This window comes from Rhyacophila brunnea, unplaced genomic scaffold (assembly GCF_057557595.1).
Source record: "Rhyacophila brunnea isolate RB1 unplaced genomic scaffold, BYU_Rbru_1.0 scaffold_5, whole genome shotgun sequence".
Taxonomy (NCBI): Eukaryota; Metazoa; Arthropoda; class Insecta; order Trichoptera; family Rhyacophilidae; genus Rhyacophila; species Rhyacophila brunnea.
Genome location: NW_028233170.1, coordinates 4,660,705 through 4,684,115, shown reverse-complemented (window position 1 = coordinate 4,684,115; position 23,411 = coordinate 4,660,705). Strand labels below are relative to the sequence as shown.

The following is a 23,411-nucleotide window of genomic DNA, read 5'->3' as shown; positions in this document are numbered from 1 at the left end:
GCGTTTTCCAAATGGTGTAGCGGTAAAATTAATGTGCAGGTATATTTAGTGTTTTATTGTATATTTTAATACATCCATTTGAATTATGGATATGTCGAGTATTGATACATAATTTAAAATAGTATAAAATAGAACCACATAATTTAAAATAATAATATTGTTGAAGGACTTTTTTTACTATTAAAGTAAATTTGTGATGTGTGTTTATCTCACTTATATGGTCGACTCGCCTCGCCGGGCGCCTCCTGAGCCCTTGTGGGGGTCATGATTTCTTTTATTCAACGAACAACAACAACAACAACAACAATGTAACATTCTATATATTGGACAAACATAATTTGAAAGGTTCAAGTCCAGTCGGGTGATTTTTTCTAGTGGATATATGCATGAGATGATTTCAAATTATGTGTGTATGTTCTATGTTTGGTTTATAATAAAATTGTTCAATTTATATTGCCCAGTATGAGGCAGACAGACAGGGTTTCGTAAGAGATCACACAGAGATTTCACAGAGATCTTAAAAATGACTATTGCTATAGCGTTAACACCCAATGGAAAATCGCATGGGCAAACTTTTCGCAATGATGTAAGTATCCAAATCTGGAGACTGCGTACCTAAAACTCCCGGTGTATCTACCACTTATTTTATAAATTAAATCTATATGGGTCAGTGGCCAGGGGTGGAGGTAAACTGTTTAAGATTCGACATAAATAGTGCACACTAAACTTTGACAGCAATACTAATTTGTTTTCATTGAACTTAAAATACAATTTGCAGATGGTACTGGGTAGTTTTAACAAAATAATTAAACCCCGCCTAAACCAAACCATAATAGTTTAGATATGCTATGGGCGATTCGACAAAAATAGTGTACGCCTTTTCAGTCATACTTATTTGTTTTCGTTGAAATAAGAATACATATGATAGATGGTGTTGTTAGTTTTTTAAAATTCATTAAGCCCTGCCTAACCAAACCATAATCAATAAAAAATATTATTCCATCTACAAAATATCTAAAATTATGCATGGTTTAATGCAGTGGTGCACAGTTTATTTTAAACAAGGGGCAATTTATCCATTTTCTAATTTTTCACGGGCCGCAGGGAGTAAAAATGTTGAAAAATATACTAGACGAGACATAAGTACATTTTATTATTTTAAATTTAATATAAAAATACATTTATCAGCTACTCCAATTACTCTCCACTCTGCATTACGTACATATGTAGATATTTGCACGATAGAACTTAGTACTTACATAGGAAATTAGAATTTTGTCGTATTCAATGACAATGCAATAAATGCCATTTTGGGCCACATGCAGCCCACGGGCCGTGGTTTGTTCATCACTGGTTTAATCGCATAATTTTAGACATTTTATAGATAAATGAATATTTTTTCACTATTATCTACTCTTGCTTGGATTAAGCAGGGTTTAATTGTAATTGTTCTATTGTTTTAATTTAAAAGAACTAACAAACACTGTCAGCTACAACACAGTGTAGTCTTAGTTTAATGAAAACAAATACGTTTGACAGACAAAAGTTTGTGCACTATTTATGTCGGATCTTAACATCCTACCACCACCGTTTGCCACTGATATGGTTGCATATAATTGAATTTATTATTTTTAAGAGGACGCTCTACAGAATCGACCTTGAGAATTGAAAATATGATTTTTTTACATGTGGTCCATAATAACTGGTCTACTAGTTAATATAAAAAGGTTGCCGCCAATGTTTGTCTCAATAAACTCCCTCCAAGTGAAGCTTGTGAAGTGAAGCTATGGGGTGACCAAAAAATAGTACTTTCTAATAAAATTTATTTTCTAATAAATTTACTAATAACATTTAATGTTACTAAATTCAATATGTTTATCAGTTCTTTGGTGGGAAGTATTGCAAGTGATATGATGGATATGATAACTTTTTTGATTATGTGTTGGCCACGATATAAACTTAATAATATATTAATAACTTTTTAACCTGAAATTGTCCGAGAACTAAACATACGAAGGATGTTGACATACATATCTACCTACATTTTTATTTCATGTGCTATCCAAAAAACATTACTAATGAATAGTGCTTATTTGTAATGTTTAGGACCTACATATTAAAAATAATAGGTATTGTAATAGAATAATATATAATAGGTAATTCTAATGCATATTTTTTAAAACGTAGAATTTACTGTCTGCCTATTATAAAAAGAAAGTGACTTTTTATTGCCTGCGCAACTTCACTTTTATACTAGTGAAACAAGTGGTAGGTAAAGCCAATGGGCGAAATAATTTATATCATGAGTGCCTAAAAATAATTATTAACATACAGTCACTAGACACATTATTTTTTTATTAATCCATCCGACTGGCGGGCATATAAAAAATGACTGTCGCTATAAAAAGTGTCTGACAGGGCTGCCGACGCAATTAATTATATTGTACTTTTTAAATTTAATTTATAATATATTTTATTTAAGTTTTGTGCATCTAATGCCGGGTCCACACTGGCGCAAAACAATGTCGCGCGACAACCTCGATAAATTTTACGATAATTATCATAATGGCTTAAAATTTTTTACGATAATTATCATACTTATCGTAAAATTTAACGAGGTTGCCGGCAACATGTTGCCAATTTGGACCCGGCATAATATCCACTGTGGTTCACGTAGTGGCATGTACCTGTTTTCCTGGGGTCAACTAATTCAAAAAGTAAACACCCATAATAGAATTTTTCCAGTTTTGGTTGCATTATATTCCAACTCATTTCCGATATTATTAATGGAAATTTCTCGGTGTACATAGTAAACAAACCTACGAATAAAAAAAGACAGTAAGGAACACAGTGATTCATCGCAGTAAAAACTGGCAACCAAAATGGATTATACGAGGGTGGGTCAATAAGTCCTTAGAAAAGCCGACAGGTGGCGCGACTAGTACTGTAAGCGGTTTGTTTTCATGCAGCGGCACTACCGATTCAGCATGCTGCGAAGTTTCAATCAGATTGGTCGGGTTGTTGTGTGTTTCTCGTACATTTAAAAAAAAATGCTTGTTTACAAAAATGGAGGAAATTGAGTTTAGAGCTGTTATTAAACATTTGAATATAAAAGGGTTAACAGCAAAGGAAATAAAAAATGAGTTGGATTTAGTTCACGGCATATCTGCTCCTTCACTTGCAACTATTTATAACTGGTTAAATGAATTTAAACGTGGTCGTACATCAACAAAGGATGAACCACGCTCAGGACGTCCTGTAGAGGTGACTACACCAGAAATGATCAATAAAATCCACGATATGGTGTTAAGTGACCGAAGATTAAAGTTGAGTGAGATAATTGAGGTTACAGGGATCTCAAAAGGTAGCGTCATTTCTATTTTACATGACAAATTGGGCATGAAAAAAAATTCTGCAAGATGGGTGCCGCGTTTGCTCACAGTCGACAATAAACGCAATAGGGTGGTGGCCTCTAAAGCCCTGTTGTCGCTCATGCAACGCAATCCGGATGAATTTTTTCGTCGCTTTGTGACTGTAGATGAAACATGGATACACCACTATACTCCCGAGACGAAAGAACAGTCAAAGCAGTGGATTGCGAAAGGCGAACCATGTCCAAAGAAGGCGAAAACCGTAAAATCAGCTGGTAAGGTTATGGCTACTGTATTTTGGGATGCACGTGGAATTATTTTCGTTGACTATTTGGAAAAAGGAAAAACAATAACAGGGGATTATTATGCATCTTTATTGGACCAGCTAAAAAACAAAATTGAAGAAAAACGGCCTCATTTAAACAGGAAAAAAATCCTCTTTCATCAGGACAATGCCCGTGTTCACACATGTTTACGATCAATGGCTAAAATTGAAGAATTGAAGTTCGAATTGGTCGACCACCCACCGTATTCGCCAGATTTAGCCCCCAGTGACTTTTTCCTTTTCCCAAACTTAAAAAAATGGCTAAGTGGACAACGTTTTTTTTCAAATGAAGAAGTCATCGATCGGACAAATGCTTATTTTGAGGACCTTCCGAAAACTTATTTTTCTGACGGTTTAAAAAAAATTTAGAAACGTCTAACCAAGTGTATTGAGCTCCAAGGAGATTATGTTGAGAAATAAAAAAAAATACAAAAATAAAAACTGTTTTAATGCTTTTTTCTAAGGAATTATTGACCCACCCTCGTATAATATATTCCATCGTATTATTTTCTCGAAATCATAAAGATACTATAATAGTATTTGAGTATCAACCTATGTTCAATTTGAATTGGGTTATAATAATAATATACCCGTAGATATATCAATAGTATGTTTGCCACGATATACACCCAAGTTATCAGTATGTACTTGCACATGTTTGATTAAAAACTATGATGAAATTAACATTTTACAAAATTTGTAAAAATTTAATATTTAATATTATATTATTTTGACAGCCCTGTTTTCTGATCAGCGGACACGTGCAGTTGTTTATCAAATAATAATGTAACATTGTCCACAATAATAATAATGTAGAAGGTCGACAATAGTAATAATAATGTTTTTTTTTTAAATAAAATCTCCGATGATTAGTGATTTTTGCCAAAAGATCGATTTAAATTAACGTGCGTACGACGCCGAGGTCCATTTCATACTAAATTATATTTGAATACCGAGCTCTTCAGCCGCCCCTTAAGGGCCCGCTGAAGAGCCCGCCGTTCAAATATAATTCAGTATAAAAAGGACCTCGGCGTCGTAACTACGTCAATTTAAATCGATCTTTTCGCAAAAATCACTAATCATCGGAGATTTTATTTCAAGAAATATTATTATTATTACTGATAATTTCTGCCGCGCGGAGAATTATTATTATTTTATGAACACCTGCGAGATGAAGCCGATCAGAAAACAGGGCTGTCAAAATAATATTAAGCATTCATATTTTTTAAATGTTAATTTCATCATGGTTTTTAATCAAACCTGTGCAAGTACGTACTGATAACTTGGGTGGATTTTGTAGCAAACATACTATTGATATATATACGGGTATATTATTATTATAACCCAATTCAAATTGAATATAGGTTGATACTCAAATACTATTATAGTATGTTTATGATTTTGAGAAAATAATACGATGGTATAATTAATCCATATCAATTATTTGAAAACATTACATTCGCACTTTGCACAAAATTACAAACACATTCGAAGTTTGCCGCACACGTACAGACCACGTGATATTTGTTTACGCAAAATCGTCGCTTTTCAAAATGGCGAATTTGATTACCAGATTTTACTGCGATGAATCAGTATGTTCCTTTTTGTCTTTTTTTATTCGTAGGTTTGTTTACTATGTACACCGAGAAATTTCGATTTATAAACTCGGAAACGATTTTTACAGAAGAGTTTTGGAATATAATGCAACCAAAACTGGAAAAAATTCTATCATGGGTGTTGACTTCCTGAATTAGCTAACCCCAGGTCCATGCCACTACGTGAACCACAGTGGATATTAAGCCATTTCCACACTGGCAACAAGTTGCTGGCAACCTCATTAAATTTTACGATACTTACCATAATTGCTTAAGAAATTTTACAATAATTATCGTAAAATCTAACGAGGTTGCCAGCAAATTAACTTGTTGCCAGTGTGGACCCGGCATTAGATGCACAAAACTTAAATAATATATATTATAAATAAAAATTTAAAATTATAAATATATATTATGATTTATGTCTTCGACAGCCCTGATGAAATAAATGTGAAATATGAGTCGGATCAGTCACAGAGCAAATTTATTAACACAAACAACTTTGACACGACCTTTTTATATTAACTAGTAGACCAGATATTATGGACCACATGTTAAAAAATCATATTTTCAATTCTCAAGGCCAATTCTGTAGAACGTCCTCTTAATGGCCTCCCCTTTCCTCGAAACTATAATATTATTTAAATTGAACCACATCTTCCCAGACGGCCTTCATTATCCAATAGGACAGAGATACTTGCACAAAAAAAATATTTTCTTCGATCGATTACACACTAAACTTATTCATCAAGAATTTGAATGAGCACCGTTATCGTAATCTAAACATAATGATAATAAATGATAGGTACACAACAGCATCACGCCGTGAACTCTATAAATAGACACACTCATCTACTTTCTATGTTAGATCATAACAGTACCTGACAAAAACTTCCTCACAATGAAGCGTTGGTAGCATTAATTTTAGACAAAATAATATTTATTTGACGTTTACAATAATATCATATGTGTTTCAACGAAACGATCGCAAAAAGTAAAAAGTTAAATATTGTACATGAAACAGTCCGAATGTCAAAAATTTTGAAAATTAAATGTAATGCGGTATTAAAATTACGGAGGTGTAGGTAGTTACTTAGCAACGACAATCCTCCGAGGGAAGCTAGTCCGTGTCCGGAAACTTGTACGTATGCAGTTCGCCGTAGCACACTTCACCGTGAAATGTTGTATCAGAAATATATAACCGTAAAGACCATCCAACCTCTTTGGGTCGTATAGTACTGACATAAAATTCATGTCTAAATAAAACACGATTCTTGTCGGTTTACAATTTACAGGAAGCCAGCAGCAAACAAATTTTGAAAATAGCCGATATACTGGATTATTTGTTAGGTTAGGTTAGGTTTTCATTCTTGAATTTTGCCAAAATCAGCTATTAAAATTGAATTAATGTTCACATTGAGTCTAATAAAATTGGAGACCGTATAATATACGGTCATCTCTTTCCGATAAGAAAGCTCACGGCGAACTGTGACACGGTGAAATGTTTTACGTTAAATTTACATGTAACCAAGCTAGTCACCAATAATTGGATGGCGAAATGTATTTAGACATATACTGGCAATTGAAATAAACCATTTCTTTTATTCAACGAATAATTCACAAGATTTTGAAAGTAACATTCCATAGATTTTTTCTGGTTGTGTATGTTTAATATAATTATGGACTGTTACAATTTCAAAATCTTGTGAATTATTCGTTGAATAAAAGAAAATGGGTTGTTAATATCATACTAGCTGAGCCAGCTGGCGGTCGCCAGGCTGTCTCGCTAGTATCATATTATTATTATGCCCTCTAAGGATTGCCCAAGTATACACTATTCTTTTCTGTTACCCATCGTATAGCTTTCTCCATCAGGCATTTTTCGCTACTGGTAACACATCATAAATTTAAAATATTTTATCTAAACATGAATCGTGTATGTAGTCAATCTTCGCTTCTGACGTAGACGTGTAGAATTTCTCCTAGTAATCACAGCTGGCGTAATGATTTAGCAAGTATGTACAAATTCTAGTCAAAATAACTGAAAGGTTAGTGGCAATAACCTCGAAGAAATCAGCGATCACGAATGTCCACGGTCAATGCACACCAGCCGGCTGTTCATTACTCAGCCATTTTGTTTATGTGTTTCTTACCGCAATGCTCCGTCGATCGCGACTACTTTCTCTCGAATTACACCCGCAGCGGCCGCAGCGCCCCCGGTCGCGTGAAAGCCTCCGAGAAACGGAGAAGACGGCGATGTGGTAACGCAACAAGGAAACGATGCACAGATATCGCAATTTCTACTCGGATTACCTCGACCATAAAACCAAAATGAAGCGAACGCGATATGTCAATATTATATTCGAAATTTGAATTTATAAGTAGGTACGACAGTGATTTAAATTAGCATCACAACCTCAGAGAAAGAATACTAAAGACTGAGAATATTCTCCAGCAAATGCGACCGTTTTCTCTGTGCAATAATACTATTAAATTACTACTAACATGACGCACAATATAACCTCATCCAGACTATCTGAGATGAAGGTACAACCGATAGGTAATAATAATAAATAATAAATTCCGATAGTCGAAAAATAATAATACATAAATCTATTTCACTTTACTGTTCAGTTTTTGAAAATTTCACGTTATACCAATCCTATGGTTATGTGTCATGCATTGTTCTTATAATTATTTGAAACTTGTGATCGTAGTGCAAGCCAGATAATCTATAATCTGGTTAATCGAGATCTCGGTTACTAAAATTCAATACAGCACAGTTAATCATGTTTATAAATCGCCCATTAAATAAAAATTAACATATTAACCAAAATTAAATTATTATATTTTCAAGCATACTGAAGCCAAACACCGATAAAGTAGTTTCACTGCAGTGATTTCCACAAGTTATTACTCTAACTTACAATTCTTTCTATGTCGCACAGTGGCGTAACGAGCGGTGTGCGAGCGGGGTAGTCGCCCCGGGCGCATTTCAATTAGGGGCGCAGAAGTGTGGAGTTTTATTGGACGTACAAGAATAAAAAGTGACAGGCAATTTTTGTACGATAAAACATTACTTTTGCGCAAATCTCTTTGGTGTTTATTACCATGTGTGAAAATTTTGTTTATGTAATAATACTCAATAAAACGTTGTTGGTTATTGTTTACTGATGTCTTTTGTCTGGTTATTTTATGCAGTGTTGAAAATTCACTGTCTTTCCTTTATCTTTAAGTAAGGACTATATGTATAGGTATCAGGTATATGAAGAGTTCTATGATTTGTATGCTAACAAAAAACATCTGAGATCTTGATTTTTTTTTCAGTTTTAGGGGGCCGTAAATTTTTAAAATACTTTAATTAGTTATTAAATACGTATTATTCAAGACTACTAATGGTGACCAGGCACCATCGGACTTTGTATCTTGGTAGAGTAAGTATGCATGTTATCTACAAGTTTTGTTTTACGCAAGGGGCGCATTTTTCGTTACTGCCCTGGGCGATAAAATACCTTGCTACATCCCTGATGTCGCATACACATGCCAATTTTATTTAGGCCATTATCACAAACAAGTTGTTTAATTGAATTATGCTAATGCAATGTATGTCAGTATCCGTTAGCTAAAGTTAAAGCTGAGCTCGTATACAGTGGGTACCTATAACCTGTTATCATTTTAAATACAAACCTTTTTTTTTATTATCCATTCAATAAAAGTCATAAGTCGTTGACTTACGCAGCAGCGTTGCCAAATTAGCATTTTTTCTTGCCAGATCTAGCATTTTATAGACGTCCAGTAAAATTCGAATCAGACGAATGGCGGTAAATTTAATGTTTTTCGACAGCGCAAACAGCTTAAAATTTCTCATTATATAGCTAGAATATTGTACCAAATTGAAAATAATTAATGTTACATACAAAATAATGACCTGCATTCATTTTTAATTTTATTAAGTAGTTGTAAAATACGAAATTCTTTTTCGATCTTCGCTCGTGTATAAATAATATTAACAACTACTACTTTTTTGAAATTCTTGTTTCCAAAAATTTTTATTTTGAGAAAATCTAGCATTTTTACCTGCCATCCAGTTTATTTTCTGACTCTGGCATATTTTTATGATAATTATAATTGTAAATATATAATTATAAAAGATAATTGCATAGCTACCAATGAAAAATTGACAATAAATCCAGTGAGTTTTAAAAATACGATCAATAAAAACTAACTTTGTGGAATATTAACAAAAATAAAATACAGTTCCACGTATTTTATATTAGTTTTTTTTTCGACTGTGTCCTATCCTAATAGGATCATATGGGCCTCCACAGAGTAGAGGTTTGTATTAACAGATTTTGTTTTTTTTTTACGAGAAATGGATGTCAGCCACTTGCTCAACCTATTAGGTCCATACCCTGACTCACACACAAATTGTAAAACAATATGTGTACTTGCCAGACCCAGGATTCGAACCTGAGACCCACGGCGTGATAGTCCAACGTTTAAGCCGCGCGGCCACCGTGGGTGTTTTTTTAGTTATGCTATTATATTATTAGTTAGGATATTGTTAACTGGTTTTATTTTAATTAATATAATGTATTTAGATTGACAGTTAAAATCATACAAAATTAGTCGAATATAACAGTACTCATGTATGATTTTTTTTGCAGTATGTATTCTGTTAATGTAAACGTCAAATAATCATTTACTGTTGAGTCTTTGCCACTTTGTACACCGACAGAATATCACAAAACTTGCGTAACCTCATATGATGCCCAATGTTACTCTCTCCCTGCCAAAATCCCTCACGATAAAAATTTTACAGAGAGATTAGAAAGTAACATCGAAATACCTGACTATATCATTCATTGTCTTTGCTATGCAATAAGTAGATATATGAATACATTATCTAGGTTTGTATTTACATTCATATTATCCGATATAATAAACATTTTTCTAAACAAGGCCATTGAAAAAATAATATTGTAACGATTAGTACAGTTTATGGGCTATCTTTGTTTTCTTCTAATACATGTATTTAAGTTTTTAGATGTAATGTTAAACATATTTGGTGAATAGCTACATACTTAATAATACATATATCAGTGGCGAAGGGTGGAGGTAGGCTGTTAAGATCCGACATAAACAGTGCAAACTAAACTTTGTCAGTCAAACATATTTTTGTTTTTATTGAACTAATACTATAATATGTAGATAGTGTGTTAGTTTTTACAATTCAATTATACCCTGCCTAATCCATGCCATAATATATAATAGTCAAAAAAATCGTTTAAGTACCTATAAAATATCTAAAATTATGCAATTAAACCGTACATAATTTTAGAGATTTTATAGATAAAAGAAGATTTTTTTATTGATCATGGTTTGGTTAGGCAGAGCTTAATTAATTAAAAAAAAAATCCAACACCATCTGTAATATGTATTTTTAATTCAACGAAAACAAATAAGCATGCACTGTTTTTGTCGGATCGCCTTTAGCATACCTAAACTAGTATGGTTTGGTAAACCAGGGTTTAATTAAATTTGAAAAACTAACCATCTGCAAATTGTATTCTTAGTTCAATGAAAACAAATAAGTACGACTGACATAGTTTAGTGTGCACTATTTATTATTACAACGTTTTTCTTAACTCGTATTCTTATTTGTCCGGTGGTTCTTTGTCCGGTACAGATCTTGCAATCGATTTTTAACTAACTTCCCGACTAGCTAGACATTTGAAACTTTTAGAATATATTAGAACACGATCCCAGTGCATTTTAGCCATATTTAAACAGAATTGAATTCATTTTCAGTTAATTCTGTTTTGTATGAAAAGTTATTTCGACACCATTATTGGTTGCTAGGGGTCTGGGGTCCTAGCAACTAAATTATTAATACATACGTGCGTTACTATGGAAATCAATATGACATGTCAAAATGACATTTCAGTATTACCTACTTCTATCAAGTACAAATTTTTTGATCGTTTAAGCTAGTCAAGTCAAGTTTATATGATTCAACGGAAAATTTAAAAACGATATATTTAAAAGTTATTTTTATCTTGTAATTATGTTGATTCATAACAGCCTACCTCCACCCCTCGCCACTGTAATAAATAAATAACTGATTGTTAATCAAATAAGATAATCAACAACAATTGATTATTTAAGTAGGGTGCAAACTTTCAAATAATGACTGTGAAACTTATTAAGATGCCTAGAAGACATCAATCAAACTGACTTAAATCGATTTAAATGAGATAAAATATTACTCAATAGGATTTAATATAATCATTATTACTTATGACGTACCTAAAGAATTATTCCATAACATAAAACTTAACACGCAAGATAAGTATGTGAAAAAATAAAAGGAAAATCTATTAGGTACGGTTTATCAAAAAAATATCAATCTCTTATCAGAAACTAGGCGCTTACCTGCTTTGTAGTCATTAATCTGATGAATTAAAAAAAATTCTCCGTAATATGACAAAAGTTTAATTGATTATAATAGTCATATTTTGATTATCTAATTTATAAGCCAGTTGTTAAACTTCGCTAACGTTACGGCCTTTGACCCAGGATTCCGAAGTCCAATACTGAGCTACCGGTGGAAATAATGAAATAATATAATTATGTCTACAACAGAGCTTCTCAAACAACGTGCCGCGGGCGATTGGGGACTATGCCGCAACGATATTGTTGCGTACAGTAAAATTCAAGGGTATATAGGTACTCACTGTTACTAAATTCCATACATTATTTTAATTTCCATCTCCAGTGGTTTTGACGCGGGATAGATTATGAGATATTACCCGTCGACCCAGCAGTAAAAAGTCGTATTTTATTAGCAAAAAGTAAATCTGTAATAATTAAGGAGCGGAGAAATATGAGTGACAAATTTGAGTAAATTTAAATCAAAGTTAAAAATTTTACATAATTGATTTTATCTTCTGTAAATGAAGTATTGTCATCAAATGCTATTCTAGCATGTAATATAGGGATAGACTCCACACAAAAAACATCAAAATAACAAGATTTTATGTTTATAATTTTTCATATAAAGCAGTAAAATATTTGAACCATAAATAGGTAAGTATGTGATGGGGTGAAAACTACTCCTAACACATTTTTTACTTATATTATATCACATATTATACTCCTATAATCCTGAGAACGTCAAATATTTTAATGACGATGCAATAAAAACATTTGCTCAATCAAAATAATGGGTTTTCTTATGGGTTTTCTTTACTTTTACATACATACACGTACGTAGGTACGTATCTACGTACATAGCAGGGCTCGAAACTGACCGGAGCGCCGTTTCGATTCGTGAAATCAGTAAAATTATCGCTCCGTCTCATGGAAAAAATATTTTGACCGTCTGATCTACATAGGCCATATAATATAAAATCTAACACACTTCTTTTTATAAAATACACATAAAATTTAATAACTATGTAAATATCTTCAGAAAATTATCGAGCGCTCCGGTTCGTAAACATTTCCATTTCGAGCGCTGGTACATAGCCTATCAACATGTAACTTTTCCATGTTTTTTGCATACTATACGTTATATTATAACATTACGAAGAACCTTTAATTTAAGTGTTACAAAGAATTACGTCTGAAAGTAGGATGACATCCACGAAGTAGGTAGGTACGTTAATTTAAGAAGTTGATTTTTTTAATGCTACGTGTTAATAGTAAGGGTTGGGAAGCACTTGACTCTACGATATAAAAATATTGACCTCATAGCTGCATACTATAAGAAAAAAAGGTTAATTACTTAAGTGAGAAAATACAAACAAAGGTAAGGATAAAGAAAAAAGGTTTCAAGTTCAATGTTGGAGTCTTTGTTATGTCAGTTATGTGTAAACAATGGCATCTCAGGATTATAATATAATCCTGAGATACCGTGATGATCTATAAGATGATCTATCAGATGATCTATAATCTACATTATAGATTATAGAATATGATAGAATGTGTCATGTAAAAACGAAGTCACCATAATTAAGAAGCTAAGCATTAAATCGATCCAAGTGAAAGATGTTGAAGAAACTCGATCTTGTATAGAGATAAAGCTAAAAGGACCACTATTTTCAAAAATACTCTCGGAATTGTCCTGTTTATTGTTTCTTTTGGCTGTTTGCACTATTTATGTCGAATGTCCACCGCCTACCTCCACCCTTCGCCACAAGTACCTACTGTGTTAATATGAAAACTGTTCATATATATTTTTTAAACTGACAAGTTATTTGTAATCTTTTAATTTTCAGCACCTCAATTTATATCAGTAGGAATATTTAGGGTGAATCATTAACCGATAGTTGTGTTGATTTACTCATCTACAACGTCCATTTTATTACATAATTATATTATTTAAAATATATCTTTATCAAACTGTCAAAATTTAATAGAACATGTCTAATGTAAATACTGTGGACTTTATTCCAACTGTGTGGGGGGTGTCACTACATTTTAGTTTGGTAACTTTCAGTATGAATTCAAACAACATATACACAGATATACACATAACAATCCATCAAAAACGATGCAAAATATAATATCAAATTGCCTGCAAGTCTCACCTCAATGCTTCTAATGACATTGAGATATGGTCGCATTGCAAAACATTTACTGCTTAAAAATGCTGACCATTCAACTATAAGGCCAGGTCAGTGATTATAAAATATAGCAGGTAGTCAAGGCCAAGAAGAAGACAAAAATATACTTAACCTTGACTTACTATATTGGAGATATTCGCTATTATTTAAGTAAATCTAATATATTGTATGCTTACATGTACTGAAAGTTTTGTCATTAGAATAACTGGTTTCGTTTTTAAACAACATTTTTTTGTCATCCTTTGAAAGGATTATCATGTTGTTAAAGAACATTGAGTCTAAAAATAAATAGAGCGATTTCTTTTTTTTAAAGATCACAATGACGTCATACATAATTGTAGTTATTTTAAATAAATAATACCTACCTAACTAGTGGGAACCGAGTACACATTATTTAAGTTTTTGCTCAGGGGTAAATTATATAACAGGTAAAATGTACAAGAAAAAATTGGATTAATCGACAAAAGTTGTTTAGTAATAAATTTTTATATCAATTGGTTTACTTATCATCAACTTTCTATCAGTCTATAAACTTGTTACCTACTAAATTTTTACAATTAATTTCAATGTATGTATTTCCATAAAAGAAAAATTTAGCACAACATACTAAACAAATTTAATAATATCTCACCATACATTTATGAAATAAAATATGCATATTATACTTAATAAAATTAAATTGATTACCAAAGAGAGGCAATCTTATTTATAAACATACTTCAAATCATGTTGATATAACCTATTACCAAATGAGAAAAATAATTAAATATTCTGGACCTGCTTAATATTATTAATAGATACTAAATTTTATATGGATATACTTTAATGGATTTTAGTTATCACCTTGTTTATATTATGTTATACTAAGTTAACAAATAACATTACAAAACTTATTTTTTAACAAATATTAAGGAGAAAAAGTCCATATCTTTTTGCATAAAATATAATTTCAAGCCGTTATAAATGTATTTTAGTGTAAATAAATATGTACTTAACCGGATTGTGAATTCAAATTTGCAATTTTAATTTCACTTGAATTATAAATTCTATGAATAACTTCACTGGATCGGAAAAAGACATCCAATGGACAACTATGTATATGGAGATACAAATTCTATAAATAAAGTGCATATTATCATAAGAGTAAGTACATACAAATAGTCTATCTATACACGCCTATAAACCAATAATACATTAGTATATTATTTAACCAAATATCTTAGATCCACAAACATTATGTTGTTGTATACTCTTTTTTTGTATGGGCAAGATTGGCTCACTACAAGAGTATGTAAACGTAAAGCATTAGGGCCCAGCCGAACATATTGACCTAAACCTCAAAACAAAATTTGTTTTTAATAAATGAAATTAAAAAATTAATATTAAATGACATACTAGTATATCAATCAAAAATGCTTACATAGATTGTTAAAACAATGCAGAGAAATCTAAACTAGTGTGTAGTTAAAATGTTGGTGTTAAACGCTGATGTTCAAATCAAATGACATTTTGGTGAACCGACTTCATAGTACTTATTTGTTTCACAATAGTGAACAACTTAACTATTTAGAGTAATGTCTTTATAATAATCTTCATAAGATAACTGTGCAGTGAGTCAAATGAACTTATAAAGCCGGATCCATATTTGTTACCGCACCTAGCTTGGTAACCAGAGAAGTAACTAAGGAAACACAACCTGGTAACCGAGCAAGACGAAGCAACAAATATCGATTTGGTGAAAGTGTGAACATGAATGCGAATAAAATATGTGTGTATATTTAGAATAATTTAAGGTTATGTCATATTGCTAAAATGGAGGAAACGCAGCCCCCAAAAATACCAATGACAATAAACCTGAAGTGAAGTAGAAAAATTGGAAAACACAAGTTGAGACGGCTCGACTGCGTTAATATCCATAAACTGGATAACTGCAGTTCAGGATATGTAGGCGTAGAGAGATATATTGGAGGTGGCGACGATCCACAAAGGATTACATAGCTAATCATAACGGTGAATTTAAATATCAATCTACAAGGGAAGATTGTAAGTAGCATCTCATATTTACAAATATGGGTGGAGGCCGTTGTGTGATTTAGGGGAATATTTCTAGCGACGTCGCTGTCTATATGACATTAATATTAGATGTTTTACTACCGGTAGTTTTTTATATAAGTATTCATATTATACTACAATAATAATTCAAATTCAAATGAGCTAGCAAGTTTTTTTTAATTATATATTTGGCGAAGAGAAAGCAAAGTGAGTGTACATTCTATTTTTGACCAGTTATTTATTACACTGCTTTAAAATACCTCTCAATCTCTTACACCGAGCAACTTTTTAAAATATCAACATGAAATGTATTATTATTTAAAACCAAATCTATAATTTCATCCCACATAGGGAATATTGTTTATAAACTAAGTTATCTTTATTTTCGCTATGCCTTATTTATTTAATACTATTGTAACATTATTAGATTATAGTCGCTATTAATGTTGTCTTATTGTTCGAATAGACTCCAATTAGGTATGTAGAAATACGTACCTACATTGTTTTATAATAAGTAATATAATGTAATGTTTTTATGGTTATTTATATATGTTTCAGATTGTGTATTTAATATAAACAATCTTAAAAGGTATGCAGTTAAAATCTATAACTACCTATAATTGTTTAAAACAATAAATAGGATACAGAGACGTATAATTAATGAAATATTTTGAATCAAAAACTGATCAAGGGTCATCAGTTTGTGACTGGAAGTCCAAATTAGCATTTGATTTCATTAAAAACTGGTTTTATAGTGAGTTTTTCATATATACAACAGAAAACTGTCGATTTTGAGTATAGTTTCGCAATGTTTTTCATTATATTATTGTTCTAAAAGTTGTGAGTTATCCCCTCTAACTTAATAAATTAATGTTATTACAGTGTATTTGTGTTGTTGAGAGTTATCAAAATAGTAAACAAACAAATAATGAGGTCCTTGGCACACGATAAAGCGAATATAATATTGTAATCACTCACCTCACGTCTCTGGGAGCAGTTTTGGCAGCCACGTAGAACCATCTCCAGGATCCAGATGCTGCAAGGTAAGCAACCAGAGCCACCAGGATCAACTCCATGATGCTAATCCATCCCAGGTAGTACCATAGAACGGCAAAAACGCCAGCCACCACTGATAAAACGACAAGCATGACCGCGATCCGGCACGACACGCGGCGAACTGAGGCAAACCGTGATCGAGCCACCGTTACCGGCTTGCCGCCTTCGACGTCAACTTGGACCGGGTGATCGTTGCCCTGCAAATATTTGAGAGAACACTTTCTATATTATCATTTCAAATCACAAACGCGATGATAAGGTTTCATTGGATGACAGAGTCCAAACTGTCAAGTATCCTTTGACAGTTGGGTAAGACTTTATATTATTAAACATTGGTAGGACTGGATTTTGACATTTGAAAGTAATGTTGCCATTAGACAAAAAATATTACGTTCCCTTATAAGGTGGTAGCACAACATTAAGAATATTTTAATTTGCGTAGAATTGACTGTATAGTAAATAAACTATTGGATGTTTATTTCATACAAATAGGTGCCTACGTAATAATTAGTGAATTGGACACATTTGAAACCGATAAAAATGAAGTACCTAGGTAGGTACCTACCGACTTATATTTATTTATAAAATTATTTGAAAAAAATCATGCATTTGTATAAAAAAAATACCTATATTGACATCAAAATGCATTCTCATTCTTTATAAAATTAATACATTTTGAGGGGTGAGAGCATAAATTAATATGGTAACGAGTGGTACAATACTCTCGTCGGCAATGATTTTAGTAAACGCAACCCTAGCCCTTTCGACTTAAGCATTCCAGTTCAATTAACAGATTAATAAATATAATTAAGAGAGGGCAGATATTCTATACCCTAATATACTACACTTTTAAGCAGGGCATTAAATGTGTGAGTTTCGTACGAAAATGAAACACATATTATAGACGCACGTTGCAACCTTCAAATATACCTATCAATATTGCATGAGCGTCAGTGTATAAACCGAGACTAGTTGTCAGAACGAAGGACACGCTTAGAATGACGTATTCTTGACACGTGTTTAAGTTTATACCATATTCTTCCACACTCGAGATCGATTGCCTGTTACTCTACACCCGTTAGGTATTTCAGTTCCCATTAATTCTGTGTTCCCTGATACGGTGCCAGCTAACATTAAAAGTGCTATAGATATTATAACAGTATGTGCTCTATCCACGGGCATTTCTTTCACTTTGGGCGATCTAGTATCACTTGGGACTTGCTTATGCAAGTATCACTATATTATGTGAACCTACCTACCTATAATTAATAGCGATGCAGCGCACTTTTGCTGACCGGAGCGCTCAACAGTTTTACGAAAATATTAACATAGTTTTAATTCTTCATAATTTAAGTTCATGGTTCTAATTGTAGGTATGTGTATTTTATAAAAATAAGTGTATTAGATTTTTTTGTTATAGGTATGGCATATCTAACTCAGGCGGTCAAATTTTTTTTTCCACGAGACGGATCGAAATTTCTGGGGATTTTATGAACCGGAACGGCGTTCCGGTCATTTCGAGACCTATATTGATGATCATAAAAACAAGTGTCCTGGCCAAGACTGTAGATAGTATGAAATGTGTATAAGTACATTACTACTGTAATAGGTATATAAGTAGGTAAGTATTTCATATTTTTATTTTTAAAATGCACCTTACTTTTTTAACAGTAAGTACCTAGCTCCATGGCCCCCACAAGGGTGGGCTGACAGGGCTCTAGCCTAGGGGCCCGGCGTGGCGGGTCGATTAGATATGTGAGATAAACACAAATCACAAATATTCTCTAATAGCAAAAAAAGTCGTCTGCGTCGCCATTTCACGAAAGGCACATTAACGTTTAAGAAACGAGGTTGTAAAATGCAATTTGAGTGTTTTGTGTTGATACTCGACAACTCCATAATTCAAGCAGATGTATTAAAACTACATAAAATCACTAAAAGTAAACCGAAGGCCCTTACTTTTTACCTCTAACACAATTTTGAAAACGCTACTGTTGTGCGTCACACAAGCCATTAAATTTACAGATAGGTAGGGGGCGCCAAAATCCTGGCCGGGGGAGGGGGTGTTTTAGGATGTGGGGGCCATGCTTAGCTCATTCTCCTCTCATCCCATCATCTTGAAATTAATCTGTAGTCCATATTGGTATAAGTAACTATTTTAAATACAATATGCGAATGTCCTTATTAGGAATCATGTAAAGTTTCTATTAGTAATTGATTGAAAGATTGAATGAAATCTAGCAACATTTAACATTGTTCCTCTATCAATATAATGATATTATAATCTATCCGTTCTTTAGTCATGCCACATTTGCGCGGTTTGTAAATAGTTCATTGATAACTTCCTGTTTGTCAATTATTATCCTGTCGTAGGTTGATACATACATACGGCAGCAAGGATTAAGAACATTAATGATAAAGTTTAGAGGGAAAATAAAAGTTGTAAATAGATATTTTAGTAACGTAAAATAAGCATTTAATTCAAAACTGCATAGAGGGTGTGATAACGAAAGAACATGTTTATTTTCTCGAAAAAAAAATGTAAACGATTTCACCACAATGTAATATTAAATCCTTGTCTAAGGGTCCACATGCCCAACGAAGGTCGAAATGGAGATTTTATGGTATTTTCAAAGTATTAGCCTGAATATTCATTAAACGTTGTAGATAATCTATTTATATAATTTTGAAGCCTTATATCCTTTATATTTATTTTAAACATTTGATGACTGCATAAAGTATTTTTATTACATAAAATAGTATTCTTTTAAACATCTCGATCTAATGTTTTAGAATATAGTCATATTTCAGTACATCCATGTGCAGTGGTGTTAAGATTTTTTAGATTTATTAATTTTATACGCATTTATAAAACCATTAGTAAAATTTATGTTGACATTATTATAGTGAAATATTTACGATAAAAAAATATATTTATAATCTCTGTGATCCCAAATTTGACAAGAATTATGCATTTTATTATTCAAAAAAATGGGCAAGATTACCACATTTGAAGATAATTCTAAAGATACTGGTTATAAGCTATGTCTTTGACCATTCAAATGTGATAAAACATCCTACGAATAATGATTGTTTTATAATAATTTTTGACCTAAGAATAAGGTAGTATTTTTTTGAAATACGCCATTTCTATTGGCATTTCCCAGTAGTTAAACTACAACATAAGGGCGTAGCCATAAGTTGACAAACTATAACTAAAGTAGGGAGTAATGAACAAAAAAAAAACGATTATTTTTTTGATGATTTGAACGATGTTTTATCACATGTGAATGGTCAAAGACATAGCTTATAATCAGTATCTTCAAATGTTTTAATCGTGCCAATTTTTTGAATAATAAAATGCCTAATTCTTGTCAAATTTGGGATCACAGAGATTATAAATATAATTTTTATCGTAAATATTTCATTATGACAATGTCAACATAAATTTTACTAATGGTTTTATTAATTACATTTAAAAATTAATAAATTTAAAAAATCTTAACACCTTTGCACATGGATGTAGTGAAATATGACTATATTCTAAAACATTAGATCGAGAGGTTTAAAAGAATACTATTTTATGTTATAAAAATACTTTATGCAGTCATCAAATGTTTAAAATAAATATAAAGGATAATAAGGCTTCAAAATTATATAAATAGATTACCTATCTACATCGTTTAAGGAATGTTCAGGTTAAGGCTTTGAAAATACCATAAAAGCTCCATTTTGACCTACGTTGGGCATGTGGGCCTTTAAGGTGCTTTGGGATTCGAAAAATAACATTTGAAAACATTTATGAAAAACACCTGTGGCAGATAAAGTAGAAGACTGCCCCGCAAGAATACGTTTCCAACCAAGGCCTGAACAATAAGTGCGAGTGAGAAAGCATTCGGCACGCTAATATTTCCGCAATTTGCGTTAGAGAAGATAGAATTTCTACGGTTGAATTAAATATTTTTTGTACACATCGCCGGTAAATATTGATTTGAATAACTGCATTCATTTAAAAACTGCGAGCATGCGTTGCTGAAATTTATTGTTTTTGTGTTAAATATAAAGTTAGTGGTAATTATTTTTAGGTAATTTATTGGAAAATTTGGTTATCTAAGTTGTGTTTAAATTTGGTAGCCATTGTGAGAAGTAACATAGTGATATAACGTTACATAGCAAAGTTAATAATAATAAAATTGAGGTTATACTGTGCATTATACGCAAGAAATACGGCTTCATTTTGCCGAACAATCGCCTCTCTCTTTATTTTTAAATTTTTTTATTAAGGAAACAAACAGTTACACATTGATTACAAAAATTTAAAATATAATAATGAAAAGTTATTGCAACCAGCAAAGTTTCCATGTATACATTAATATAGTTAAGCCTAGCAAGATAGAGAGTAAGAATAACATAAATATAAATAAATTACATAAGAAAATTACATGAGAAAAATGAGGAAAAATAGTGAATAATTAAATTATATAACAAAAAAAAGGAACATAAAAAAATATATATTATAATTATATAAGTAGGTATATTATATATATTTATACAAAATTTTCGAGATAGTGCGTTTAAATGAAATAGGTGGATTATTAAAAGGATCAATGATGGAGAAATACATATTATAATTTAAACAAGAGCACCGAATAAAAGAGTTTTGTGCATTATTAGAACCGCTACGACTGATATGGTACAAAGTTTGGTTTCGCGTAAATCTTGATGGACAATGGAAACCCACCCTTTCGAGTAGGTTTGGCGAGTCAACAAAACCATTGATAATTTTAAAAAGAAAATATTGATCAGATATAGAACGTCGACTTTCCATAGATGGTACCATTAATGTTGCTGTGGTCGAAATAGAATTAGATAAATCATAACAGTAGGCTTTAAAATTGACGTGCTTACGAAATCGCTTTTGTACCGCTTTATATTATTACTTTTTCCACACTAGAGTTTCCACCAGTTTAGTAGTTTAGGCAGGGTTTAATTAATTTTTAAAAACTATCCATCACCATCTGCAATTTATATTCTTAGATAAATGAAAACAAATAATTATGACTGAGTGTGCACTATTTATGTCGAATCCAGCCTACCTCCACCCCTCGCCACTGACAAACATATCGTCGTCATACGAGTAAAAATGTCGAACTGCAGTTTTCATGAAAATGCACTAAATGACTATCTGACATATTAGGTACTAGCGTTGCGGTTGTCTGGAAAAATGCCCAGCTGATTTACAGCCTGGAAACATAATTATTAACCCGAGTTTGTCAAAATGACTATCTTCTAGACAAAGTGCCGCCCCTAGGCAGCGCCAAAATTCCGCCACATTTTTTATATTTACAGTACTTTTTATCATCATTTCATGACTGCAATATCTAAGAAATGTGTTGTATGGATACATGACTAACAATACCTATAATTAATCTAATTTAAATGCCATTTCTGCTTCAATAGACAATATTGCGAATCGATGATTTCAGATAGGTAGATTTAAAAATACGCCTGACAACTTCCAGTTGGATTCAGTTCTTCTTAGTTGGATAAATTTTAAATTAGTGTAAGTATGTATCTACCTACAATTCAAAAATTATTTGCAAATCTACACGTGTCATTGTAGTTCACTAAGGACGTGACGTCCAAGGAAGACGGAAGTAAACAAGACATCGCGAACACGACAATAAAAATAAAGTCCTTTTAAAACTTTTATAGTAATAATTAATACATTTTGTTTACAACCAGTGAGCTGAAGTTTTTAATAGAAATATATTTCCGTTAAGTATTACTAAGTTTAAGTAGCTATTTCTATATATAAATAATGGTTCTTCTCGATTTGCCGCCCTTAACTACCCCGTAACTGCCGCCCCCAAGCGACGCTCAATCTGCCTACCCCCACGGGACGTCACTGGCATTAAGACACATTTCACCTGGAAAAATTGACCAAGTGTCAATTTTACAGGGAACATTTGACGTAGGTATCAATTTATGTCTCGCAATAAAGTTACAAAATTCGTTTATAAAATGGCTCATAGATATAGATCAATGGAGAAAATGTGTCAAAACCAAGTAAGACGTGATTTTAAATATAATATATCGGATAATACCCCTTACAAATTTAATAAATATGACTAGCCGGAACATACAAATTTAGTATAATATAATATATTATATGACGATAAACACGCTGTAAAGTTGACGATAGCCCTTGGATGAAAAATAATTTAGTTGTTTTGCACAGAATCAAGTTTATTATTTCCATATTGTTATGTGAAACCAGTTTTGTTTCGAAAAAGGTCGCTTGACTGACATTGATCGTAGTATTGAAATAGTCACATTATAGATAATTAATTGACACATCGAACGTTATTCAATAAATGGA

General features: G+C 32.0%; 1 protein-coding gene across 2 annotated transcripts in view; it reads right to left on the bottom strand.

Annotated features, from left to right (window-relative positions):
- The window catches only part of Fatp1 (Fatty acid transport protein 1), a 138,397-nt gene that overhangs the window by 90,860 nt on the left and 24,126 nt on the right, over positions 1 to 23,411 (bottom strand). For both annotated transcript variants that reach the window (XM_085955947.1, XM_085955946.1), the window contains exon 3: positions 16,952 to 17,226. In XM_085955947.1, coding sequence (XP_085812073.1) covers positions 16,952 to 17,226 — 275 coding nt within the window. The remainder of the gene's footprint in view (positions 1 to 16,951; positions 17,227 to 23,411) is intronic.